Source organism: Petromyzon marinus, chromosome 72, assembly GCF_048934315.1.
Source record: "Petromyzon marinus isolate PM22_M1 ecotype Great Lakes invasive population chromosome 72, UKy_Petmar_22M1.pri1.0, whole genome shotgun sequence".
NCBI classification, from domain to species: domain Eukaryota; kingdom Metazoa; phylum Chordata; class Hyperoartia; order Petromyzontiformes; family Petromyzontidae; genus Petromyzon; species Petromyzon marinus.
Window position 1 is genome coordinate 1,940,743 of NC_133738.1, and position 27,906 is coordinate 1,968,648.

Genomic DNA, 27,906 nt, shown 5'->3' on the forward strand with positions numbered 1-27,906 from the left:
GTGGACAGTCCTCTACTCGGGGCAGCAGACTGCCAAACAACAGGGTGTGGCTCTTCTTCTGAACAAAAGAATAAAGGGGGCTTCGGAGCGTAGCGGTGAGGTGTGGGAAGCTGTAAGCCCCAGGCTACTTTGGGCTCGCCTTCCCATCAACCGGAGGCGAGGAGTGGTGGTCATGGTTACCTATGCCCCCAATGAAGACGAACATCCGTGGAGGGATGAGTCAGACGCCTTCTATGACCTCCTGTCACAGGTGCTGGCTAAAGTGGCCCCTCGGGGTAGAGTCATCTTGTTGGGTGACTTCAATGCCCGAGTTGGTCATGATGCTGGCACCTGGTCTGGAGTGATTGGAGGGCAGATCAGCTCAATAACAACGGTAGGAGGCTGCTAAATTTTTGTGCAGCCCATGGGCTTGTAATTACCAACACGCTGTTCCGGCATCGGCGCATCCACACAACATCATGGATGCATGCCGGGTCCAAGCAAGAACATCTGCTGGACTACATAGTGACGGACCAGCGGATGCGGGCCCATGTCCTTGACACCAGGACCTACCGTGGAGCTGATCTGCCCTCTGACCATCGACTTGTCATCTGTAAGATGCGCCTGCCATTCTTCCACTCCGATGGTGGGTGTACACCCAGGACCCCATTCCCACCTAAAGTGGCCTGGTCTCAGTTATCTGATGAAAGTTGCAAGCGAAAATTTCATCATCGCTTGCGGCTGGGGTTGGCATCGTCCCCCACTCCTCCTGATGTCGAGGGTAAATGGGCGAGGTTTAGGACTGTGACTCATGCAGCTGCAATGGCTGCTTTGGGTATGCGGTCCAGACCTCTCCAGAGACCCTGGCTGACAGAGGAGGTGTTCAGGATGGTTGAGAAAAAGCGACAGGCCCACTGTCATCGGCTACAGAATCCCACGTCAGAGAATGCGGAGGCTTACCGCAGCCTTCGCTCGGAGGTTCGGAGAGCCGTGAGGCGCTGCAAGGATGGGTGGTGGTCGCGAGTTGCTGAGGAGATGGAGTCTGCCTCAGTGGCCCGTGATCACAATTCTCTATTTAACTCCATCAAAAAAGTAACCTGCAGTGCCACACCTATTACCATCATTTGGGGAAAATACGGTGATCCAATCTCCGATCCCCAGGAACAGGTTTGCAGATTTGCTGAGCATTTCTGTGAGGTCTTGGGGGAGGGAAAATCCCTCAGCCAGGAAAACATCGTGGCACAAAGTGAGGATGACCCTGCTGAGGCTGCGGTGCCTCAAATATTGGAAGAAGTCACCCCCTGTGAGTGGCTGGCTGAAGTGCCATCTGTTGAGGAAGTACTGAAGGCGATCCGGAGTCTGAGACCAGGAAAGGCAGCGGGCAGAGATGATCTCCCAAGCGAAATGCTGAGGGAGGGTGGCGTTTGTGCACAGACTGTGTTAGGGTCGCCGGCCCCCGGGATCTCCCCTGCCTGCGACCCTGTCCGCGAAGTACCGACGCTCCCAGACTCTCCACTAGTGTGGGAGCTGCCGCCGCCGCACTCCTCCCCTGGCGGGGAAAGGTCGTCGCGCTCCTGTTCCCCCCCCTGTGCCGTCCCCCCCCGAGTCCGGGTCTCCTGCCGGTGGGGCATCACACTCGACCCCCCTGGGACCCGCTAGCGCTTCGCCGGCACCCAAACGCGACGCTCCCCGCCCGCGCAGTCCCACGCACCAATCACACGCGGGTAACAGGGGGTCAAAGGTCGGAGGGTAAGCGACGTCGTTCGTGCTCACTCCGACGCTTGGGGGGATTGGTTTAAACGGGTTTAAAGGGCTATGCGATGGGCATGCGTGCGAGACGGGTATCCGCTCGCAACGCAGGAGTCCGCAGCCGACGGTTCGTAGCGCACACAATCCACGCGGCGCCGCTCCACACACGCGGCGACCACCGAGAACAGCAAGCGAACCCACGCTTCCACTAACTTTCCACACCCTCGCAAAAACCACCACACCAGTCTGTTATGTAACGACCACCGCGACAGCAAGCGCACCCACGCTTCCGCAAAAACCACACCAGTCCGTTATGTAACCGCCGACGATTTATTCCACCGCGTCGGCGAGCCCTTATTTAACCGAGTCAGTCGGGATCAGCGGGGCAGGACCGATCTATCTCTCGATAGTCGGCACTACACTCTACCTGTCCTTCTCCCCTTTACCCTCTCCGGTTTTGCTCTTAAGCTAAGTCCCAACTCCCTCTCTCTCTCTCTTACTCACGGTTCGTCGTCACTGCCGTCTGGTCCTCGCGGCGCGTCGATACGTCCCACGGACGTTCGCGCGGCTGGACTCGGGAGTTGACGGGCCTGGGGTTGACTCGAGTAGCCAGAGAACCTTTCTCCTTCGCCCTGACCCGCTTTATTCTTTCTACATCAAAGGGGCTACCTGGTGCCGACTCGCGGGCCAATCAGCTCGCTGGGATCACCTGCCAATCGGTAGGCCCATCTGTATCCCAGCATCCCCCGGGCCGTTGCTTTCAGCGACGTCCGCATCTAAATTTACCTGCTCAGCGGCCCTCCAGCCAGAGGGCGACCCTGCTTTCCCGCCGCTCGTGGCTCTGCCCTCCTACCTGCCTGCTGACCCGTGTGTGTTGTGTGTGCTGTCTACCCGCGGTGGCTCGGCAGCCCCGTCGTGACCATGTAATTACAACCAAAGTCACGGCGCCGCGGTGGGTGTTAGCGTCGGGGGAGACCGTCCAATTCCCTGGCCGCAGGAAACCGTGAAGATTATCCCTTTACGAGGGCTTCTGGGTGAAAACCTGTCGGCCAGGGTGTCTCCCCACGCGCTCTAATGGTGGGGGGGAGTGCGTGCGTGTGTGTTCCGGTGGGGGGGGGGGTGGGGAGGTGGTGGGGTGGAGCAATGTCGGCCTCGCCGCTCGGAGCGGCGAGATCGCAGGTGGGCCACCCGCCGATCGGCTCCGTGGCGGCGGCATCACAACTGCCCTATATGACATCATAACAACAGTCTGGACCACTGGACAGGTTCCGCAGGATTGGAAGGATGCCCTGGTGGTCCCCCTTTTTTAGAAGGGGGACCGCACAGACTGTAACAACTTCAGGGGAATCTCACTCCTCAGTGTGCCGGGAAAGGTCCTGGCAAGGATTATTCAACATCGCCTTGCCAGGTACGCTGAGGAGAGGCTTGCGAAGCCCCAATGCGGTTTCAGGAAAGGGCGGTCCTGCACAGATGCCATATTTTCTGTCCGTCTGCTACAGCAGAGGTGTAGGGAATTCCAGCAAGACCTACATCTCTGCTTTATTGACCTGGTCAAGGCCTATGATACCATAAGTAGGCCTGGGCTCTGGGTTGTTCTTCGTGCTTTTGGAGTACCTGATCCTCTGCTCACGATCATTAAGGACCTTCACGATGGTGAGCGGGCCCGGGTAAAACTACGTGGCCGGGAGTCAGAGCCATTCCCTGTCCACCTTGGGGTGCGACAGGGATGTCCTCTGGCTCCCACATTATTTAACATCTATTTTGACCACGTAGTTCGTGAAGCCTTCAATAGCTGTACTGGAGGAATCTCCATATGGTACAGATATAATGGGAGGCTGATCGATGCCCGGGTGCGGTCAAGGGATGGCTCCCTATTGCTCAACCACGTTATGTATGCCGATGATTTGGTAATAGCTGCTCATTCAGAGGAGGATTTGGAGATGCTGCTGCTGAGACTGGAGCGTGCCACTAAGAGATGGGGCCTTACCATCAGCCCCACCAAAACTAAGCACCTGCCTGGGCATTTTGTACCATCGGACACTCCACCCCCACAACTCCCAATCGGTGATGGGGCAGTTGTGGAGAGAGTGGAGAGTTTCCCATACCTGGGCAGTGTGCTTATGACTGGCTCCAGTTTAACAGCAGATGTTTCACTCAGAATCAGTCGAGCGGCAATATCTTTTCATCGGTTGCGTAACGCTGTGTGGAAGCTACCTGGTCTGTCGCTCCGCACTAAGCTTCAGGTCTTCTCGGCCATGGTCATTCCCTCCCTTCTCTACGCTTGCGAAACGTGGACCCCCCTAATGGAACATCTTTGCCGGTTAGAAACATTTAGGCTAGCCTGCCTACGATCCATCCTGGGTTTAACCCGCAAGCTGGATTGTGTGAGGAGCTCACAAATCCTTGAAAGATCTGGACAAAGTCCCATCGGTGAGCTCCTCCGGCAGGCAAGGTTGCGTTGGCTGGGTCATGTAGCCCGCATGCCCAGCCACCGCATGCCGAAACAGCTTTTGTTCGGCCGGATCGAGGGAGCTAAATGGGCGCGGCACGGGCTAGAGAAGAGATGGAGTGGTGTGGTACAGGAGGACGTGAAGCTGAGTGGACTTGCCGATGACCGGTACCAGCGGTGTCAAGATCGGCCTCAGTGGAGGAGGCTCGTGAAGGACGCTGCTACTGGGCAGTTGGAGGCAGTCGCCCTCCAACAACAACGGAGGGCGGAGGAGCGACGCTCACAACAACGAGCGGAGCGCCGGGTGGCTAAAGCACAGCAAGTTGGCACAGTAGGGGGCACAGGTGGTGCATCAGCCAGTCATCTCAGTCATCTCAGTCAGTCGACCCGTGGCACCTGGGTCTGCCCCGTGACCTCCTGCCCGCGGGCGTTCGACACTTCACGTGTCCTCAAGGTGCACATGGCCTGGCACAAGCGTCGTGGTGATGTCACCGCCACTTAGTGGCGAATGGCGGTTGTTGTTGTTGTGTGTGGGGAGCGGTAGTGTAGTGGTTAGCGCTACGCTGCGCTACGAACCCGGCGACCTGGGTTCGATTCCCGTTCACGGTCATCACCACCAGTGACGATTATCTGAACCGGTCCTGGGCTACCCCTAGGTCGACTCAGCCTCAAATGAGTACCTGGTGCGGTGTGTGGTAAACATCGCCACTAGGGGAGACAAAGGCGGCCGGGCGTTGTACTGGCCACCCACCCCCTCTGTGTGTGCCACAGTGCCGGTAGCCTTCATAGTCGCTGCTGCTACTCGCTAACAGCACTTGCCTCTACAGTCTGTGACAGGCTACACGGGGGATCTTTGTCTTTTGTGGGGGTGAGTGACTGGGTGAGTGACTGGGTGAGTGACTGTGTGGGTGAGTGACTGGGTGAGTAACTGTGTGGGTGACTGTGTGGGTGAGTGTCTGGGTGAGTGACCGGGTGAGTGACTGTCTGGGTGAGTGACTGGGTGAATGAGTGACTGGGTGAGTGACTGTCTGGGTGAGTGACTGGGTGAGTTACTGGGTGAGTGACTGTCTGGGTGAGTGACTGGGTGAGTGACTGTGTGGGTGAGTGACTGGGTGAGTGACCGTGCTGGTGAGTGACTGGGTGAGTGACTGGGTGAGTGACTGTGTGGGTGAGTGACTGTGTGGGTGAGTGACTGTGTGGGTGAGTGACTGGGTGAGTGAGTAACTGGGTGAATGAGTAACTGGGTGAGTGAGTGACTGGGTGAGTGACTGTGTGGGTGAGTGACTGGGTGAGTGACCGTGCTGGTGAATGACTGGGTGAGTGACTGGGTGAGTGACCGTGCGGGTGAGTGACTGGGTGAGTGACTGGGTGAGTGACTGTGTGGGTGAGTGACTGGGTGAGTGACTGTGTGGGTGAGTGACTGTGTGAATGAGTGACTGTGTGAGTGACTGTGTGAGTGACTGGGTGAGTGACTGTCTGAGTGAGTGACTGGGTGAGTGACCGTGTGGGTGAGTGACTGGGTGAGTGAGTGACTAGATGAGTGACTATGTGGGTGACTGTGTGAGTGACTGGGTGAGTGACTGTCTGAGTGAGTGACTGTGTGAGTGACTGGGTGAGTGACTGTCTGAGTGAGTGACTGGGTGAGTGACCGTGTGGGTGACTGTGTGAGTGACTGGGTGAGTGACCGTGTGGGTGAGTGACTGTGTGAGTGACTAGGTGAGTGACTGGGTGAGTGACTGTCTGAGTGAGTGACTGGGTGAGTGACTATGTGGGTCACTGTGTGAGTGACTGGGTGAGTGACTGTCTGAGTGAGTGACTGGGTGAGTGACTATGTGGGTGACTGGTTGAGTGACTGGGTGAGTGACTGTCTGAGTGAGTGACTGGGTGAGTGACCGTGTGGGTGACTGTGTGAGTGACTGGGTGAGTGACCGTGTGGGTGAGTAACTGTGTGAGTGACTAGGTGAGTGACTGGGTGAGTGACTGTCTGAGTGAGTGACTGGGTGAGTGACCGTGTGGGTGAGTGACTGGTTGAGTGACTGGGTGAGTGACTGTTTGAGTGAGTGACTGGGTGAGTGACCGTGTGGGTGAGTGACTGGGTGAGTGAGTGACTAGATGAGTGATTATGTGGGTGACTGTGTGAGTGACTGTGTGAGTGACTGTCTGAGTGAGTGACTGGGTGAGTGACCGTGTGGGTGACTGAGTGAGTGACTGGGTGAGTGACTGTCTGAGTGAGTGACTGGGTGAGTGACTATGTGGGTCACTGTGTGAGTGACTGGGTGAGTGACTGTCTGAGTGAGTGACTGGGTGAGTGACCGTGTGGGTGACTGTGTGAGTGACTGGGTGAGTGACTGTCTGAGTGAGTGACTGGGTGAGTGACTATGTGGGTGACTGGTTGAGTGACTGGGTGAGTGACTGTCTGAGTGAGTGACTGGGTGAGTGACCGTGTGGGTGACTGTGTGAGTGACTGGGTGAGTGACCGTGTGGGTGAGTAACTGTGTGAGTGACTAGGTGAGTGACTGGGTGAGTGACTGTCTGAGTGAGTGACTGGGTGAGTGACCGTGTGGGTGAGTGACTGGTTGAGTGACTGGGTGAGTGACTGTTTGAGTGAGTGACTGGGTGAGTGACCGTGTGGGTGAGTGACTGGGTGAGTGAGTGACTAGATGAGTGATTATGTGGGTGACTGTGTGAGTGACTGTGTGAGTGACTGTCTGAGTGAGTGACTGGGTGAGTGACCGTGTGGGTGACTGAGTGAGTGACTGGGTGAGTGACTGTCTGAGTGAGTGACTGGGTGAGTTACCGTGTGGGTGACTGGTTGAGTGACTGGGTGAGTGACTGTCTGAGTGAGTGACTGGGTGAGTGACCGTGTGGGTGAGTGACTGTGTGAGTGAGTGACTGGGTGAGTGATTGGGTGAGTGACTGTGTGGGTGAGTGACTGTGTGGGTGAGTGACTGGGTGAGTGACTGTGTGGGTGAGTGACTGTGTGGGTGAGTGACTGGGTGAGTGAGTAACTGGGTGAGTGAGTAACTGGGTGAGTGAGTGACTGGTTGAGTGACTGTGTGGGTGAGTCACTGGGTGAGCGGCTGTGTGGGTGAGTGACTGGGTGAGTGACCGTGTGGGTGAATGACTGGGTGAGTGAGTGACTAGATGAGTGACTATGTGGGTGACTGTGTGAGTTACTGGGTGAGTGACTGTCTGAGTGAGTGACTGGGTGAGTGACCGTGTGGGTGACTGTGTGAGGGACTAGGTGAGTGACTGGGTGAGTGACCGTGTGGGTGACTGGTTGAGTGACTGTGTGAGTGACTGTGTGAGTGACTGTCTGAGTGAGTGACTGGGTGAGTGACCGTGTGGGTGACTGTGTGAGTGACTGGGTGAGTGACTGTCTGAGTGAGTGACTGGGTGAGTGACCGTGTGGGTGACTGTGTGAGTGACTGTGTGAGTGACTGTGTGAGTGACTGTCTGAGTGAGTGACTGGGTGAGTGACCGTGTGGGTGACTGTGTGAGTGACTGGGTGAGTGACCGTGTGGGTGAGTGACTGTGTGAGTGACTGGGTGAGTGACTGTGTGAGTGACTGGGTGAGTGACTGTGTGAGTGTGACTGGGTGAGTGACTGGGTGAGTGACTGTGTGAGTGACTGGGTGAGTGACTGTGTGAGTGAGTGACTGGGTGAGTAACCGTGTGGGTGACTGTGTGAGTGACTGGGTGAGTGACCGTGTGGGTGAGTGACTGTGTGAGTGACTGGGTGAGTGACTGTGTGAGTGAGTGACTGGGTGAGTAACCGTGTGGGTGACTGTGTGAGTGACTGGGTGAGTGACCGTGTGGGTGAGTGATTGTGTGAGTGACTGGGTGAGTAACTGTCTGAGTGAGTGACTGGGTGAGTGACTGTGTGGGTGAGTGACTGTGTGAGTGACTGGGTGAGTGACTGTCTGAGTGATTGACTGGGTGAGTGACTGTGTGGGTGAGTGACTGTGTGAGTGACTGGGTGAGTGACTGTGTGAGTGACTGGGTGAGTGACTGTGTGAGTGACTGTCTGAGTGAGTGACTGGGTGAGTGACTGTCTGAGTGACTGTGTGAGTGACTGGGTAAGTGACTGTGTGAGTGAGTGACTGGGTGAGTGATTGGGTGAGTATCACATTCCGTAACAGCGAGCACGTGTCACTCAGACAGTAGTCGCTCCTCCACCCCTCCCCCGCTCATTCCGAAGGCACGATTTTCACTCTCCGCCCTCCCGCATTGCCGTTCACAACGAGCGACAAAAGCCCTTGCGCGTGGGGTGGTCAACGACCACCCGTCATCTCTTCAGTCTCATCCCCCCCCTCCCAACACACCAAAACCCGAAGTTTAAATTTTCAACCCCTCGACCGCCGGGGTTGGTTTGTGGGCCACCCCTTTTGAGCGTAGCCCGTGGCAAAAAAAAAAATTCTGCTCATACAGACGTTGCGGTACACCCCCAAGCCTCCCCCACCCCGCCCAAACCGTCACTACCCACAAATCCCTCGCTGCGCTCTTCCCCCCCCCTTCCCCCCCACCCCGTTCTCCCTCCCTTTCCCGCGCAGGCAAGATGGTGAGTGCCGGCGGCCTCTCGTCGCTCCTCGCACGCATCCGCCGACATCCGCTTCGCCTCGCGTCGGATGGACGCCCAACGGCGTCTCGGTCGACGCGCGAGATTCCCCCGCGTCGAGCGGCGTCGACGGCGGCGGCGGTCGGGCCGAGGGTTTCACCCGCGGCGTCTTTAACGCGAGCGTCCCCTCGCGATGTGTCCGTGCGCAGGGTATCGACATTCGCCATAACAAGGACCGTAAGGTTCGGCGCACGGAGCCGCGGAGCGAGGACATCTACCTGCGCCTGCTCGTTAAGGTGCGTGGGACGTGCGAGATAATGATGTGTGTGTGTTTTTTTTAATGTTTCCTGTAATTTTTAAATTGCAACGAAAATCGCCTCAGCAAAATTTGGGGGGGGGGGGGCGATTAGGCGAAGCCTTAGGCGCTAGGCCGCGGCCTATGCAATTTGAATGGGGATTTTTTTTTTAAATGTTATTTCGCATTCCCCCTCGAGGTGAATAAAGTTGTAACTTGCGCGCTTGCTAGTCAAGGGACGTGCGACGTTGACTTTTTTTTGCAGTAAAAATGTATTTAAAAAAAAATTCCCTCGGTCGAATAAGAGGGGGGGGTTGGTGATTAGGCAAAGCCTTAGGCGCTAGGCCGCTGCCTGTGTAATTGAATGTGGAATTTTATTTATTTTACATTTCCCCACTGGAATAATTTTAATCTTTGACTTGCGCTCGCTCGTCGAGGTACGTGCGACGTAACTTTGTATTTGATTTTTTTTACAATGTTTATTACAAAACGTATTTAATTTATTTTATATATCTCTCCCACCCCCCACCCACCCCGGCTCTAAAGGCGAATTAAGTCGGTAACTTAAAACGACGAATAATAATGGGGCATTCGTGACGGCTAAACGCCGTGACCTTTCACGTGAAAAGTTAGGGTTGTTTTCTTTTAAAATAAATTAACGAAACATCACTTTGTAAAACAATGTTGTTCCACGTGGGGCTCATCCAGCGGGCGTTCTGCGCCCACTGTACGTAGAGTTCGCGGAAATTATTTTAGCATCGTACGCAAACTATTCGCAACTACGACGAGCATCAGTTCTACAGACAATGTGGTTTAAATGTAGCGTGTAGTGTATAGTTTAGTGTGTATAGCAGTGTATAGTGTGATGTATAGTAGTGTATAGTGTGGTGTGTAGTATTGTAGTGTATAGTCGAGTGTGTATAGCAGTGTATAGTGTAATGTATAGTAGTGTATAGCGTGGTGTAAAGTATTGTAGTGTATAGTCTAGTATATCGTAGTGTATAGTCTAGTGTATAGTGTAATGTATAGTATTGTAGTGTATAGTCTAGTATATCGTAGTGTGTAGTGTATGGTCTAGTGTATAGCAGTGTATAGTGTAATGTATAGTGTGGTGTATAGTCTAGTATATCGTAGTGTATAGTGTAATGTATAGTGTATAGTATTGTAGTGTATAGCAGTGTAGTGTAATGTATAGTAGTGTATAGTGTGGTGTATAGTATTGTAGTGTATAGTCTTAGTATATCGTAGTGTATAGTATTGTGGTGTATAGCAGTGTATAGTGTAATGTATAGTGTGGTGTATAGTCTAGTATATCGTAGTGTATAGTGTAATGTAGTGTATAGTATTGTAGTGTATAGCAGTGTAGTGTATAGTGTGGTGTATAGTATTGTGTATGGTCTAGTATATCGTAGTGTGTAGTGTATGGTCTAGTGTATAGCAGTGTATAGTGTAATGTATAGTAGTGTATAGCGTGGTTTATAGTCTCGTATATCGTAGTGTATAGTCTAGTGTATAGTGTAATGTATAGTAGTGTATTGTAGTGTATAGTCTAGTATATCGTGTGGTCTAGTGTATAGCAGTGTATAGTGTAATATATAGTGTGGTGTATAGTCTAGTATATCGTAGTGTATAGTGTAATGTATAGTGTAGTGTATAATATTGTAGTGTATAGCAGTGTAGTGTAATGTATAGTAGTGTATAGTGTGGTATATCGTAGTGTATAGTGTACTGTATAGTATTGTAGTGTATAGTAGTGTGGTGTGTAGTATATTGTAGTGTATATAGAAGTGTAGTAGTATCATAGTGTGTCGTATAGTAGTGTATATCGTAGTGTAGTGTATATCGTAGTGTGTAGTGTATATCGTAGTGTATAGTGTAGTGTATATCGTAGTGTATAGTGTAGTGTATATCGTGGTGTATAGTGTAGTGTGCTGTATTGTAGTCCGTACGCAGCATAATAATAGGGTTAATCGTAGGTGCCCAGGGGGGAAAGAGAGCAAACTACTCGCAACTACGACGAGGAGCAAGCAGTTCTATAGACGGTGAGTTTAAAATGTAGTGTATAGTGTAGTGGATAGTAGTTGTACAGTAGTGTGGTGTATAGTGTACTGTATGGTAGTATGTACGCAGAACCGTGCTAATCGTAGGTGCTGGTGAAGGACAAACTAGAAAGCTCTTTCATTAACGAGTCACTCACCTAGTCGGGCTCGGGGTGAGCATCTACATCTTGAGACCTCCCTTTGCCAGTACCAAAATATAATAATAATAAATGGGGTTTTCCCCTCTTTTCTGGCCACAAAACTTAAATCTTTTCTTTTTTTATACAAGGAATCACGTCACCGCATTGACCACAATACTTGTGGCATGATACTCTTTGGTTCTATTGGGTAAAGTCACCACGTAAGGTAAAAAATAACAAAAATCACGAGTCACGTTGAAGGGAAACAACAAAATAATAAACTGTGTATAAAACAATAAAAAAAATTCTCACGACGTTTCGACCATAACTCAAACGGCCGTCTTCAGGTGTGTTGGTTCGCATAAATTAATTTTTAAACGGCGCATTTATTTATTTATAAAAATAAACTTATGCAAACCAACACACCTGAAGACGACCGTTTGAGTTATGGTCGAAACGTCGTGAGAATTTTATTGTTTTATATGTATGTTATTATTTTGTTGTTTCCCTTCAATGTGACTTTACCGAAAAAACTAAGAATATGAATTACTGCAGTCACGAAAGCTTTAAATCAAAATTTAAAATAAAAATCACGACGTCTCGGCCACAACACAAGCGGCGGCCTTCATCGGGTGAAGGGACGAGACTGTCTGGTAGGACAGCGCTGGAGTGAGAAAAAGCCACAAGCTCAGATCGCGACCTTTAAGCTGTGTGATCGTGGCATCTTTTGAGTAAGCCCAGCGTCTCGATGAGCTGTGACTTCTCGTCCCGTTGTCTGTTAAAAGCTCTTAACAGATAGGCGAAAGCCCTCCCCATAGAGGTTATCAATTCTAGATTCAAAGCTTTCGTGACTGCTAGGATCCATACTCTTTGGTTCTATTGGGTAAAGTCACCACGTAAGGTAAAAAAAATATAACAAAAATCTCACGACGTTTCGGCCACAACACAAGCGGCCTTCATCAGGTGAAGGGACGAGAACTGTCTGGAGGACAGCGCTGGAGTGAAAAAAAGCCACAAGCTCAGATCGCGACCTCTAAGCTTGTGGCTTTGCCCTTGAAAGAAAAAGCTGTCTCTGGTGTGGACCAATCAGTTTCAAGGACAATGCACAGTTTGTTGCCAGAAAAAAGGGGAAAAACGTATCATTATTATTATTAGAAAGCTGTTATTCTAAAGAAATTAGTTTGGTAATCTATTCCCGTAGTTTAACAGTTTATGGCGGTGGGGTAAAATGTGGGTGACTTCCACATTGTCCTCTTGAGCTCCATCTACTGAGGCTCTCGTAGGGTTCAGTGTTACTTACTGAGGCTCACAGCCAGACTGAGGCTCCCACAGGGGTCAGTGTTAATCACTGAGACTCACAGAGCCAGACTGAGGCTCCCCATAGGGTTCAGTGTTAATCACTGGGACTCACAGAGCCAGACTAAGGCTCCCACAGGGTTCAGTGTTAATCATTGAGGCTCACACAGCCAGACTGAGGCTCACAAAGGGTTCAGTGTTAATCACCGAGGCTCACAGCCAGACTGAGACTCCCACAGGGTTCAGTGTTAATCACTGAGGCTCACAGAGCCAGACTGAGGCTCCCACAGGGTTCAGTGTTAATCACCGAGACTCACAGAGCCAGACTGAGGCTCCCACAGGGTTCAGTGTTAATCACCGAGGCTCGCAGAGCCAGACTAAGGCGCCGATGATGATCCCTATCTCACCTGAGCTCTTGGCTGAGAATGGAAAAGTTGAATTCCTCGTTACTGAGGCGCCTGGCCACGTAGAAGGTTGGAGCCGAGGGTCGCCGGCCTTTAACGAACTCGTCAATTGGCCCATCACAAATGAGTGGCTAAGATCATTTAAATGTTGCATGCGGATGGTGTGTTCACGTGCGTGGCTCTGCCGTGCCTACCTGTCAACGCCTTATCAGTGCCCTACCTTATTGCAGACCAAATCAAGACCCCCCTCAAATTGGTCACCCCGTGCCCATTGTAAATCTCATCGTTCGTCCTACAAAGTCCCACCGTCGCAAGGGAGAAACTCGAAACAAATAGTCGCGGAAAAAAACGTTGCCCTCACTGAAACGGCTGAACGCTATATGGGCTTATATGGACCCGAGCTCAATTTCCCCCGTACAGGAATACGGTGAAAGCGTACGGGCTCACAGGTAATGTGCGTGTGTGGCTGTGGGGAGCGGTGGTGCAGCGGTTAGCGCTACGCTGCGCTATGAACCTGGCGACCCGGGTTCGATTCCCGCTCGCGGCCAACGCCACCAGTGACGATTCTCTGAACCGGTCCCGGGCCTCTCCCCTAGGTCGACTCGGCCTCAAGTGAGTACCTGGTGTAGCGGTGTGTAGTAAACATCGCCACTGGGGAGACAAAGGCGGTCGGGCGTGGTGCTGGCCACCCACCCCCCTCGTGCACCGTTACTGGCCTTCATAGGTGCTGCTCGCTAACAGCACTTGCCCCTACAGTCTGTTAAGGCTATATGGGGGATCTTTGTGTGTGTAGTGTGTGTATGTACGTGTCTATGCGTATGTGCGTGTATGTAAGTGTGTGTATGTACCGTTCCGGCCTTCATAGGTGCTGCTCGCTAACAGCACCTGCCCCTACAGTCTGTTAAAGAGGCTATAGGGGGGTGGGTGTAGTCGTTGTCTTTGTAAGCAAGTGTTGTAATGGTAAGTGTGTTGGTTGTGTGCGCTGCTGGACATCATCGGTTGCCTCCTGGTTAAATTAATACACCTTGATACCGTGTCGGTTGTTACATTAGCGTGTCGGCTGTAGCCTCCCCGCTGCTTGGCCTCTGCGTGCGAGACGTCGTGTTTACCGATTGTGTTGTTGCTGCTACGTGTGATGTTGTGATGTTTGATGTTATTGTGTTGTATTGTTATGCTGTGTTGTTATGGTGTTTTGTTGATGTGGTGTTTGGTGACGTGGTGGTGGTGGTGTTTGTATTGTTGTGATGATATTGTGTTTGATGTTATGTTATTGTGTTGTATTGTTATGCTGTGTTGTTATGGTGTTTTGTTGATGTGGTGTTTGGTGACGTGGTGGAGGTTGTGGTGTTTGTGTTGTGATATTGTGTTTGATGTTATTGTGTTGTATTGTTATGCTGTGTTGTTATGGTGTTTTGTTGATGTGGTGTTTGGTGACGTGGTGGTGGTGTTTGTGTTGTTGTGATGATATTGTGTTTGATGTTATTGTGTTGTATTGTTATGCTGTGTTGTTATGGTGTTTTGTTGATGTGGTGTTTGGTGACGTGGTGGTGGTGTTTGTGTTGTTGTGATGATATTGTGTTTGATGTTATTGTGTTGTATTGTTATGCTGTGTTGTTATGGTGTTTTGTTGATGTGGTGTTTGGTGACGTGGTGGTGGTGGTGTTTGTGTTGTTGTGATGATATTGTGTTTGATGTTATGTTATTGTGTTGTATTGTTATGCTGTGTTATGGTGTTTTGTTGATGTGGTGTTTGGTGACGTGGTGGGGGTGTTTGTGTTGTGATGATATTGTGTTTGATGTTATTGTGTTGTATTGTTATGCTGTGTTGTTATGGTGTTTTGTTGATGTGGTGTTTGGTGACGTGGTGGTGGTGTTTGTGTTGTTGTGATGATATTGCGTTTGATGATATGTCATTGTGTCGTATTATTGTGGTATTTTGGCGCTTGATGATGCGGTGATGCGTTGTGTTTGATGATGTCGTGGTGTTGGTGGTGTTGGTGGTGTTGGTGGTGTTGGTGGTGGTGTTGGTGGTGGTGTTGGTGGTGGTGTTGGTGGTGGTGTTGGTGGTGGTGTTGGTGGTGGTGTTGGTGGTGTTATGGCGTCGACGTGTTGTGACGATGTTGTGGCGTTTGACGTTGCATCGCTGAGCGACGTGTCGCTTGATGTCGCCATTTTGTTCTCAGCTCTACCGCTTCCTTGCTCGCCGCACGAGCTCCCCCTTCAACAAAGTGGTGCTCAAGAGGCTGTTCATGTCTCGTACCAACCGCCCCCCTATCTCCATCGCGCGCCTGGTACGTCGCTGCTACACCACCACCACCGCTGACGTAGCTACCACCATCACCTTCACGTCTCGTACGTGACGTACGTCACTACCTACATCACCACCACCGCTAACGTAGCTACCACCATCGCCTCCGTCACGTCTCGTACGTGACGTAAATCACTACCTACATCACCGCCATCGCTAACGCAGCTACCGCCATCACCTACGTCACGTACGAGACGTGACGTAAGTCACGTCTCGTACGTGACGTACGTCACTGCCTACATCGCTGCTACATCACCACCACTAACGTAGCCACCACCGTCACCTACGCCATGTCTCGTACGTCACTGCCTACATCGCTACTACATCACCACCACCGCTGACGTAGCTACCACCATCGCCTAGTAGTGACGGTAGTTAACGGTGGTAGTGACGATAGTTAACGGTAGTAGTGACGATAGTTTTAATGGTAGTAGTGATGGTGGTAGTGACGGTAGTTAACGGTAGTAGTGACGGTAGTTAACGGTAGTAGTGATGGTAGTTACCGGTAGTAGTGACGGTAGTTAACGGTAGTAGTGACGGTAGTTACCGGTAGTAGTGGCGATAGTTACCGGTAGTAGTGGCGGTAGTTACCGGTAGTAGTGACGGTAGTTACCAGTAGTAGTGACGGTAGTTAACGGTAGTAGTGACGGTAGTTAACGGTAGTAGTGACGGTAGTTACCGGTAGTAGTGACGGTAGTTACCGGTAGTAGTGACGGTAGTTACCGGTAGTAGTGATGGTAGTTGCCGGTAGTAGTGACGGTAGTTACCGGTAGTAGTGACGGTAGTTACCGGTAGTAGTGACGGTAGTTACCGGTAGTAGTGACGGTAGTTACCGGTAGTAGTGACGGTAGTTACCGGTAGTAGTGACGGTAGTTACCGGTAGTAGTGACGGTAGTTGCCGGTAGTAGTGACGGTAGTTACCGGTAGTAGTGACGGTAGTTACCGGTAGTAGTGACGGTAGTTACCGGTAGTAGTGGCGGTAGTTAACGGTAGTAGTGATGGTAGTTATAACGGTAGTAGTGACGGTAGTTACCGGTAGTAGTGACGGTAGTTACCGGTAGTAGTGGTGGTAGTTACCGGTAGTAGTGACGGTAGTTACCGGTAGTAGTGACGGTAGTTACCGGTAGTAGTGACGGTAGTTACCGGTAGTAGTGACGGTAGTTGCCGGTAGTAGTGACGGTAGTTAACGGTAGTAGTGGCGGTAGTTACCGGTAGTAGTGACGGTAGTTACCGGTAGTAGTGACGGTAGTTACCGGTAGTAGTGACGGTAGTTACCGGTAGTAGTGACGGTAGTTACCGGTAGTAGTGGCGGTAGTTACCGGTAGTAGTGGCGGTAGTTGCCGGTAGTAGTGGCGGTAGTTACCGGTAGTAGTGACGGTAGTTACCGGTAGTAGTGACGGTAGTTACCGGTAGTAGTGACGGTAGTTACCGGTAGTAGTGACGGTAGTTACCGGTAGTAGTGACGGTAGTTACCGGTAGTAGTGACGGTAGTTACCGGTAGTAGTGACGGTAGTTACCGGTAGTAGTGACGATAGTTAACGGTAGTAGTGACGGTAGTTACCGGTAGTAGTGACGGTAGTTACCGGTAGTAGTGACGGTAGTTACCGGTAGTAGTGACGGTAGTTACCGGTAGTAGTGACGGTAGTTACCGGTAGTAGTGACGGTAGTTAACGGTAGTAGTGACGGTAGTTAACGGTGGTAGTGACGGTTATAATGATAGTAGTTACCGGTAGTAGTGACGGTTATAATGATAGTAGTTACCGGTGGTAGTGACGGTAGTTACCGGTAGTAGTGGCGGTAGTTACCGGTAGTAGTGGCGGTAGTTACCGGTAGTAGTGGCGGTAGTTACCGGTAGTAGTGGCGGTAGTTACCGGTAGTAGTGGTGGTAGTTACCAGTAGTAGTGACGGTAGTTAACGGTAGTAGTGGCGGTAGTTGCCGGTGGTAGTGGCGGTAGTTACCGGTAGTAGTGACGGTAGTTACCGGTAGTAGTGACGGTAGTTACCGGTAGTAGTGACGGTAGTTACCAGTAGTAGTGACGGTAGTTAACGGTAGTAGTGACGGTAGTTAACGGTAGTAGTGACGGTAGTTGCCGGTAGTAGTGACGGTAGTTACCGGTAGTAGTGACGGTAGTTAACGGTAGTAGTGGCGGTAGTTACCAGTAGTAGTGACGGTAGTTGCCGGTAGTAGTGACGGTAGTTACCAGTAGTAGTGACGGTAGTTACCGGTAGTAGTGACGGTAGTTACCGGTAGTAGTGACGGTAGTTAACGGTAGTAGTGGCGGTAGTTACCAGTAGTAGTGACGGTAGTTGCCGGTAGTAGTGACGGTAGTTACCGGTAGTAGTGACGGTAGTTAACGGTAGTAGTGACGGTAGTTAACGGTAGTAGTGACGGTAGTTAACGGTAGTAGTGACGGTAGTTACCGGTAGTAGTGACGGTAGTTGCCGGTGGTAGTGGCGGTAGTTACCGGTAGTAGTGACGGTAGTTACCGGTAGTAGTGACGGTAGTTACCAGTAGTAGTGGTAGTAGTTACCGGTAGTAGTGACGATAGTTAACGGTAGTAGTGACGGTAGTTACCGGTAGTAGTGACGGTAGTTACCGGTAGTAGTGACGGTAGTTACCGGTAGTAGTGACGGTAGTTACCGGTAGTAGTGGCGGTAGTTACCGGTAGTAGTGACGGTAGTTACCGGTAGTAGTGACGGTAGTTACCGGTAGTAGTGACGGTAGTTACCGGTAGTAGTGACGGTAGTTACCGGTAGTAGTGACGGTAGTTACCGGTAGTAGTGACGGTAGTTACCGGTAGTAGTGACGGTAGTTACCGGTAGTAGTGACGGTAGTTAACGGTAGTAGTGACGGTAGTTACCGGTAGTAGTGACGGTAGCTAATGGTAGTAGTGACGGTAGTTAACGGTAGTAGTGACGGTAGTTAACGGTGGTAGTGGCGGTAGCTACCGGTAGTAGTGACGGTAGCTACCGGTAGTAGTGGCGGTAGTTACCGGTGGTAGTGACGGTAGTTACCGGTAGTAGTGACGGTAGTTAACGGTAGTAGTGACGGTAGTTACCGGTAGTAGTGGCAGTAGTTACCGGTAGTAGTGACAGTAGTTATAACGGTAGTAGTGACAGTAGCTAATGGTAGTAGTGACGGTAGTTACCAGTAGTAGTGACAGTAGCTAATGGTAGTAGTGACGGTAGTTACCGGTAGTTACCGGTAGTAGTGGCGGTAGTTACCGGTAGTAGTGACGGTAGTTACCGGTAGTATTGACGGTAGTTACCGGTAGTAGTGACGGTAGTTACCGGTAGTAGTGGCAGTAGTTAACGGTAGTAGTGACGGTAGTTGCCGGTAGTAGTGGCGGTAGTTACCGGTAGTAGTGACGATAGTTACCAGTAGTACTGACGGTAGTTGCCGGTAGTAGTGGCGGTAGTTACCGGTAGTAGTGGCGGTAGCTACCGGTAGTAGTGGCGGTAGTTACCGGTGGTAGTGGCGGTAGTTGCCGGTAGTACCGGTAGTAGTGACGGTAGTTACCGGTAGTAGTGACGGTAGTTACCGGTAGTAGTGACGGTAGTTACCGGTAGTAGTGACGGTAGTTACCGGTAGTAGTGACGGTAGTTACCGGTAGTAGTGGCGGTAGTTACCGGTAGTAGTGACGGTAGTTACCGGTAGTAGTGACGGTTATAATGATAGTAGTTACCGGTAGTAGTGACTGTAGTTACCGGTAGTAGTGGCGGTAGTTACCGGTAGTAGTGACGGTAGTTACCGGTAGTAGTGACGGTTATAATGATAGTAGTTACCGGTAGTAGTGGCGGTAGTTACCGGTAGTAGTGACGATTATAATGATAGTAGTTACCGGTAGTAGTGACTGTAGTTACCGGTAGTAGTGGCGGTATTTACCGGTAGTAGTGACGGTAGTTACCGGTAGTAGTGACGGTTATAATGATAGTAGTTACCGGTAGTAGTGGCGGTAGTTACCGGTAGTAGTGACGATTATAATGATAGTAGCTACCGGTAGTAGTGACTGTAGCTACCGGTAGTAGTGGCGGTAGCTACCGGTAGTAGTGACGGTAGCTACCGGTAGTAGTGGCGGTAGTTGCCGGTGGTAGTGGCGGTAGCTACCGGTGGTAGTGGCGGTAGCTGCCGGTAGTAACCACGGCAGTGGCTACGCCCGAGAGCGGGGCTGTTTGATGGCCCCAGCGCTCCCCGATGATGAGTCCTTCGTGCGTGTCACCTGACCCTCCTCTCCGCCCCCCCGTGCCGCGTGCCCCCCCCCCAATTGGCGCGTCCTGCGCCGGGGGAGGGGCCTCGCGAGCCGGGGGGGTCTGCGTGGGAGTGGGGGGCTGATCTGATCTAAACGAGGCTGAGGGGAAGCAACACAAGATGCTTGCGTGTGTGTGTGTCTGTGTGTGTGTGCGTGTGTCTGTGTGCGTGCGTGTCTGTGTGTGTCTGTGTGTGTGTGTGTGTGCGTGTGTGTCTGTCTGCCAGTGTGTGTGTCTGTCTGCCAGTGTGTGTGTCTGCCAGTGTGTGTGTCTGCCAGTGTGTGTGTGTGTGTCTGCCAGTGTGTGTGTCTGTCTGCCAGTGTGTGTGTGTGTGTGTCTGCCAATGTGTGCGTGTGTCTGCACATGGCCTGGCACAAGCGCCGTGGTGACGTTACCGCCACTTAGTGGCGAATTTCGGTTGTTTTCCGCTAGTATCTGTATGTGTCTGCTTGTGTGTGTGGATCTGCTAGTGTGTGTGTGTGGATCTGCTAGTGTGTGTCTGCTAGTATCTGCGTGTCTGCTCTTGTTTGTGGATCTGCTAGTGTGTGTGTGGATCTGCTAGTATGTGTGTGGATCTGCTAGTGTGTGTGTGGATCTGCTAGTATGTGTGTGGATCTGCTCGTGTGTGTGTGGATCTGCTAGTGTGTGTCTGGATTTGCTCTTGTTTGTGTGGATTTGCTAGTGTGTGTGTGGATTTGCTAGTGTGTGTGTGGATTTGCTAGTGTGTGTGTGGATCTGCTAGTGTGTGTGGATCTGCTAGTGTGTGTGGATCTGCTAGTGTGTGTGTGTGGATCTGCTAGTGTGTGTGTGTGGATCTGCTAGTGTGTGTGTGTGGATCTGCTAGTGTGTGTGTGTGGATTTGCTAGTGTGTGTGTGTGGATCTGCTAGTGTGTGTGGATCTGCTAGTGTATGTGTGTGCACCAGTGTCTGTCTGCTAGTGGCTCAATATGTGTCTGTCTGCTGGTGTGTGTGTGGTGTCTGCGATTGTGTGTCTGTGTGTGTGTGCTGGTGTGTCTCTCTGCTGGTGTGTGTGGTGCCCGTCTGCTCGTGCGTGTCTGCTCGTGCGTGTCTGCTAGTGCGTGCGTGTGCCTGCCTCTCCTTGTGCGTGTGTCTGTCTGCCTGTGCGTGTGTCTGTCTGCCTGTGTGTGTGTGTCTGTCTGCCTGTGTGTGTGGACATGCCTGGTGCTGACCAACCCTCACCCCCTCGTGTGCCACGGTGCCAGCCTACATCGGCGCTGTTGCTCGCTACGGACGCCACTTGCCCCAGCGGCCTGTCAACGGCTATACGGGCGACCTTTGTCTTTGTAGGTACGCAAGATGAAGATGGGCGGTCGAGAGGGGAAGGTTGCCGTGGTGATTGGTACCATCACCGATGACCCCAGGATCTTCACCATTCCCAAGATCAAGGTGCGATGCTCACCGCTCGCTCGCTCACCGCTCGCTCACCACTCGCTCGCTCACCACTTCTACTCCCACTCACCAACACTCACCCACTCAATAACTCATTCACACACCTACCCACCCACTCACGAACTCAATCATACACCCACCCACTGAGCCACTCTGTCGCTCGCTGTTGGTGTGCCCTCTGCTCCTGTGGTTAATGTTGTGGTGATGGTGATGGTGGTGTGTTGTAGGTGTGAGCTCTGCTACTGTTGTTGATGATGTTGTGGTTGTTGTTGTGGTGGTGACGGTGGTGTGTTGTTGTAGGTGTGAGCTCTGCTACTGTTGTTGATGATGTGGTGGTTGTTGTGGTGGTGGTGGTGGTGGTGACGGTGGTGTGTTGTTGTAGCTGTGAGCTCTGCTACTGTTGTTGATGATGTGGTTGTGGTGGTTGTTGTGGTGGTGGTGACGGTGGTGTGTTGTTGTAGCTGTGTGCTCTGCTACTGTGGTTGTTGTGGTTGTGGTGGTGGTGGTGACGGTGGTGTGTTGTTGTAGCTGTGAGCTCTGCTACTGTTGTTGATGATGTGGTTGTGGTGGTTGTTGTGGTGGTGGTGACGGTGGTGTGTTGTTGTAGCTGTGCGCTCTGCTACTGTGGTTGTTGTGGTTGTGGTGGTTGTTGTGGTGGTGGTTGTTGTGGCGGTGACGACGGCGGTGTGTTGCCTGTAGCTGTGCGCTCTGCTCCTGTGATTGATGATGTTGTGGTGGGTGTTGTTGTTGCTGTGACGACGTCGGTGTGTTGCTGTAGCTGTGCGCTCTGTGGTTGATGATGTTGTTGTGGTGGTGGTTGTTGTTGCCGTGACGACGCCACTGGCGGCGGCCTGTTGCCTGCAGGTGTGCGCCCTGCGGGTGACGGCGAAGGCGAGAGACCGAATTCTGAGAGCCGGCGGGGAGGTCCTCACGCTGGACCAGCTCGCCCTGCTGTCCCCTCGCGGCCAGAACACTGTGCTCCTGTCCGGTGAGTCCAGCCGGGCCTCCTCCTTCACCGCGAGACCATCGCCGGTGTTCACGGCTGAGCCTCGGGCTGCCACAGACGATCGTAGCCTCGCCCGGAGACGGGGCCGTTCAAAGTTTCCGTCGCCATTCGAACCTCCTTAATGTGGTGATGATGATGATGATGGTGATTTCGATTTGAAGCTTTCGTGACTGCAATGATTCATCTTCTTTGGTTCTTTCGGTAAAGTCACCACCACCACCACCACGTAGAATGAGAATAAAATAATAAATTGATAAAATAACACAATAACACGACAATAATAATATTCTCACACGACGTTTCGGGCCACAACACAAGCGGCCTTCATCAGGTGAAGGGAGGCGAGGACTGTCTGGTAGGACAGCGCTGGAGTGAAAGAGCCACGTTCAGATCACGGCCTTTAAGCTGTGTGAGAGGAACAAAGCACCTTAGAGTCGCGGAATTGTTCCTCTCACACAGCTTAAAGGCCGTGATCTGAACGGCCTTTAGGCCGTGATCTGAACGTGGCTCTTTCACTCCAGCGCTGTCCTACCAGACAGTTCTCGCCCCCCTTCACCTGATGAAGGCCGCTTGCGTTGTGGCCGAAACGTCGTGTGAGAATATTATTATCGTGTTATTGTGTTATTTTATTTTAATATTCTCACACGACGTTTCGGGCCACAACGCAAGCGGCCTTCATCAGGTGAAGGGAGGCGAGAACTGTCTGGTAGGACAGCGCTGGAGTGAGAGAGCCACGTTCAGATCACGGCCTAAAGGCCGTTCAGATCACGGCCTTTAAGCTGTGTGAGAGGAACAATTCCGCGACTCTAAGGCGCTTTGTTCAGATCACACAGCTTAAAGGCCGTGATCTGAACGTGGCTCTCTCACTCCAGCGCTGTCCTACCAGACAGTTCTCGCCTCCCTTCACCTGATGAAGGCCGCTTGCGTTGTGGCCGAAACGTCGTGTGAGAATATTATTATCGTGTTATTGTGTTATTTTATCAATTTATTATTTTATTCTCATTCTACGTGGTGGTGGTGGTGACTTTACCGAAAGGACCAAAGATGATGATGATGATGATAAACGTTTCTCCCATTTTTTGCGGCAGCGAAACTGAAACACATTTATTTTTTTGTCACACACACAAGGATTCCTGTTACTGCATTAACCGCGATCAATAGCGCGCAATCAAAATGCAGACAGAAAAAACAAAAACACGTTCTACGGGAATGTGATGCCTTGTTTATTGGTTCTTTCCGTAGGGGCTGGGTGGGGAGTGAGGTGGTGGGTGGGGTGGGAGGGGCTGGGTGGGGTGGGAGGGGCTGGGTGGAGAGGGAGGGAGGGGCTGGGTGGGGTGGGAGGGAGGGGCTGGGTGGGGAGGGAGGGGCTGGGTGGGGAGGGAGGGGCTGGGTGGGGAGGGAGGTGCTGGGTGGGGAGGGAGGGGCTGGGTGGGGAGGGAGGGAGGGGCTTGGTGGGTGGGGAGGGAGGGGCTGGGTGGGGAGGGAGGGGCTGGGTGGGGAGGGAGGGAGGGGCTGGGTGGGGAGGGAGGGGCTGGGTGGGGAGGGAGGGAGGGGCTAGGTGGGGAAGGTGACATATTGGCTCTTTGACGTACGGGCGCTTTGACGTACGAGCTCTTTGGATTACAAAACACGTTTCCGGAAGGAGTTGTTGCTCGCAATCCCAAGGTTTTTTAACTGTGCACACCCCTGGAAACAAATGGCGTCCCCGAAATGAAATGTTTTAATTGCCTCGGTCATTTTGTGTTATTTGGTGCCTCGGGGGGGTACCCCGCCGTAAGGATCGGGTGTCAGTGAGCATTGCTGTACCTCCTGTACCCCTGTGTCTCTCCTCCTGTACCCCCGTGTCTCTCCTCCTGTACCCCTGTGTCTCTCCTCCTGTACCCCCGTGTCTCTCCTCCTGTACCTCACCCCCCGTGTCTCTCCTCCTGTACCTCACCCACCGTGTCTCCTGTACCTCCTGTACCTCCTGTACCTCCGTGTCTCTCCTCCTGTACCTCCGTGTCTCTCCTCCTGTACCTCCGTGTCTCTCCTCCTGTACCTCCGTGTCTCTCCTCCTGTACCTCCGTGTCTCTCCTCCTGTACCTCCGTGTCTCTCCTCCTGTACCTCCGTGTCTCTCCTCCTGTCCCCCTGTGTCTCTCCTCCTGTACCCCCGTGTCTCTCCTCCTGTACCCCTGTGTCTCTCCTCCTGTCCCCCCGTGTCTCTCCTCCTGTACCCCCGTGTCTCTCCTCCTGTACCCCTGTCTCTCCTCCTGTCCCCCTGTGTCTCTCCTCCTGTCCCCCTGTGTCTCTCCTCCTGTCCCCCCGTGTCTCTCCTCCTGTACCCCCGTGTCTCTCCTCCTGTCCCCCTGTGTCTCTCCTCCTGTACCCCCGTGTCTCTCCTCCTGTACCCCCGTGTCTCTCCTCCTGTCCCCCCGTGTCTCTCCTCCTGTACCCCCGTGTCTCTCCTCCTGTCCCCCTGTGTCTCTCCTCCTGTACCCCCGTGTCTCTCCTCCTGTACCCCCTGTGTCTCTCCTCCTGTCCCCCCGTGTCTTTCCTCCTGTCCCCCTGTGTCTCTCCTCCTGTCCCCCTGTGTCTCTCCTCCTGTCCCCCCGTGTCTCTCCTCCTGTACCCCCGTGTCTCCTCCTGTACCTCACCCCCCGTGTCTCTCCTCCTGTACCTCACCCACCGTGTCTCTTGTACCTCCTGTACCCCCGTGTCTCTCCTCCTGTACCCCCGTGTCTCTCCTCCTGTACCCCCGTGTCTCTCCTCCTGTCCCCCCGTGTCTCCTCCTGTACCTCACCCCCCGTGTCTCTCGTCCTGTACCTCCTGTGTCTCCTCCTGTACCTCACCCACCATGTCTCCTGTACCTCCTGTCCCCCTGTGTCTCTCCTGTCCCTCCTGTGTCTCTCCTCCTGTACCCCCGTGTCTCTCCTCCAGTACCCCCGTGTCTCTCCTCCTGTCCCCCCGTGTCTCCTCCTGTACCTCACCCCCCGTGTCTCTCGTCCTGTACCTCCTGTGTCTCCTCCTGTACCTCACCCACCATGTCTCCTGTACCTCCTGTCCCCCTGTGTCTCTCCTGTCCCTCCTGTGTCTCTCCTCCTGTACCCCCGTGTCTCTCCTCCTGTACCCCCGTGTCTCTTCCTGTACCTCACCCCCCGTGTCTCCTCCTGTACCTCACCAGGACCCCGTAAAGGCCGTGAAGCCTACCGCCACTTTGGACCGGCACCCGGCGTTCCACACTCGCACACAAAGTGAGTTTACTCGTGCACACACTCGCACACACTCGCACACTCTCGCACACACACACACTCGCACACACTCACACACACTCACACACACACTCACACACACACTCACATACACACACAGACACACACACACTCACAGACACACACAGACACTCACACACTCACACAAACACAGACACACTCACACAGACACTCACACAGACACTCACACTCACACAGACACACACACACAGACACACACACACAGACACGCACACACAGACACTCACACACACAGACACTCACACACACACTCACACACACTCACACAGACACTCACACAGACACACACACAGACACACACACAGACACTCACACTCTCACACAGACACTCACACTCACACAGACACTCACACTCACACAGACACTCACACTCACACAGACACTCACACTCACACAGACACACACACTCACACAGACACACACACACACTCACACACTCTCACACACTCACACTCACACAGACACACACACTCACACAGACACACACACACACTCACACACTCTCACACACTCACACACTCACACACAGACACTCACACACACTCACACAGACACTCACACAGACACTCACACAGACACACAGACACTCACACAGACACTCACACGGACACTCACACGGACACTCACACGGACACTCACACGGACACTCACACGGACACTCACACGGACACTCACACGGACACTCACACGGACACTCACACGGACACTCACACAGACACTCGCACACACACACTCTCACAGACACTCACACAGACACTCACACACTCACACACACACTCACACAGACACTCACACACACACTCGCACACACTCACACAGACACTCACACACTCACACAGACACTCACACACTCACACAGACACTCACACACACACACAGACACTCGCACACACACACTCTCACAGACACTCGCACACACAGACACTCACACACACACAGACACTCACTCACACAGACACTCACTCACTCACACAGACACTCACACACTCACACAGACACTCACACACACACACAGACACTCGCACACACTCACACAGACACTCGCACACACAGACACTCACACACACACAGACACTCACTCACACACACAGACACTCACACACACTCACACAGACACTCACTCACACAGACACTCACTCACACACACAGACACTCACTCACACACACAGACACTCACTCACACACTCACTCACACACACACACACACACGGGGCTACACACACGGGGCTCACACCACCACCTCACCACCACCCTCACCACCTCACCACCAACCTCACCACCACCTCACCACCACCACCCTCCTCACCTCACCACCACCGTCTCTCTCCCCGCCCCATGCAGGCCGTACGTTCGCTCCAAGGGCCGCAAGTTTGAGAGGGCTCGGGGTCGCAGGGCGAGCAGAGGCTACAAGAACTGAGCGCTGTGTGGGGGCGGTGACGGTGGCAGTGTGGTGGCGGTGGTGACGGTGGCGGTGTGGTGGTGGTGGTGGGCCCTGCTGCTGCTGCTGCTGTCTCCTGCTGCACCGCCCAACAATAAAGACGTTCCGGTTCACAACAGCAGCAGGCTGCTTTGCGTCGCTGTCTGGGGTTTGAGTGTGAGTGTGTGGGTGTGTGTGTGTGGGTGCCTGTGTGTGTGTGTGTGGGTGCTGTGTGTGTGTGTGTGGGCACTGTGTGTGTGTGGGTGGGCACGTGTGTGTGTGGGTGGGCGCCTGTGTGTGTGTGTGTGTGGGCGCCTGTGTGTGTGTGGGCGCCTGTGTGTGTGTGTGGGCGCCTGTGTGTGTGTGTGTGGGCGCCTGTGTGTGTGTGTGTGGGCGCCTGTGTGTGTGTGTGTGTGGGTGCCTGTGTGTGTGTGTGTGTGGGCGCCTGTGTGTGTGTGTGTGGGCACTGTGTGTGTGTGGGCGCCTGTGTGTGAGTGTGTGTGTGTGGGTGCCTGTGTGTGTGGGTGTGTGTGTGGGCGCTGTGGGTGTGTGTGTCTGTGTGTGTGTGTGGGCGCTGTGTGAGTGTGTGGGCGCCTGTGTGTGTGGGCGCTGTGCCTCCCCCTAGGTCCACTCGGCCTCAAATGAGTACCTGATGGGGTGGAAAAACGTCGCCACTGGGGGGGAGACAAAGGCGGCCGGGTGTGGTGGTGTCCACCACCCCACCAATCCCCTTGTGTTGCCACGGTGCCGGTCCTCAGGTGCTGCTACTCGCTACCGATAGCTCTTGTCCCCAACAGTCTGTTGAGGTTCTGTGGGGAGGGATCTTTGTACGAGTGGTCATTCAGCAGCCTCCACATGCTCAGCCACCCCGTGCCCAGCCACCGCATTCCCAGCCTCAGCATGCCCAGCCACCGCATGCTCAGCCTCAGCATGCTCAGCCACCGCATACCCAGACACCGCTTGCCCAGCCACCGCATACCCATGCCGCGTCTGTTTGGCTGGATAGAGGGGGATAAACGAGCGTGGCACGGGCTGTAGAAGAGATGGGCTGGTGGGTGAGTGGCACGGGCTGTAGAAGAGATGGGCTGGTGGGTGAGTGGCACGGGCTGTAGAGATGGGTGAGTGTGGGTGAGTGTCACGGGCTGTGGAAGAGATGGGTGAGTGTGGGTGAGTGGCACGGGCTTAAGAAGAGATGGGTGAGTGGCACGGGCTGTAGAGATGGGTGAGTGGCGCGGGCTGTAGAAGAGATGGGTGAGTGTGGATGAGTGGCACGGGCTGTAGAAGAGATGGGTGAGTGGCACGGGCTGTAGAAGAGATGGGCTGGTGGGTGAGTGGCACG

General features: G+C 53.0%; 1 protein-coding gene across 1 annotated transcript; it reads left to right on the forward strand.

Annotated features, from left to right (window-relative positions):
* The first annotated feature begins 8,637 nt into the window (after positions 1-8,637).
* On the forward strand, positions 8,638-26,706 carry RPL18 (ribosomal protein L18). The gene is made up of 7 exons (XM_032980631.2): positions 8,638-8,737; positions 8,944-9,030; positions 15,092-15,199; positions 20,773-20,871; positions 21,739-21,862; positions 25,042-25,111; positions 26,492-26,706. Exons 1-7 carry the CDS (start codon positions 8,735-8,737, stop codon positions 26,565-26,567), a joined length of 567 nt encoding a protein of 188 aa, XP_032836522.1. The 5' UTR covers positions 8,638-8,734; the 3' UTR covers positions 26,568-26,706.
* The last annotated feature ends 1,200 nt before the right edge of the window (positions 26,707-27,906 follow it).

Bases quoted from the DNA above. Each gene is read 5' to 3' on its own strand.
- RPL18 (XM_032980631.2), top strand. The intron at 21,863-25,041 runs GTGAGTCCAGCC...GTACCTCACCAG, and splicing joins GAACACTGTGCTCCTGTCCG to GACCCCGTAAAGGCCGTGAA. The intron at 25,112-26,491 runs GTGAGTTTACTC...CGCCCCATGCAG, and splicing joins GTTCCACACTCGCACACAAA to GCCGTACGTTCGCTCCAAGG.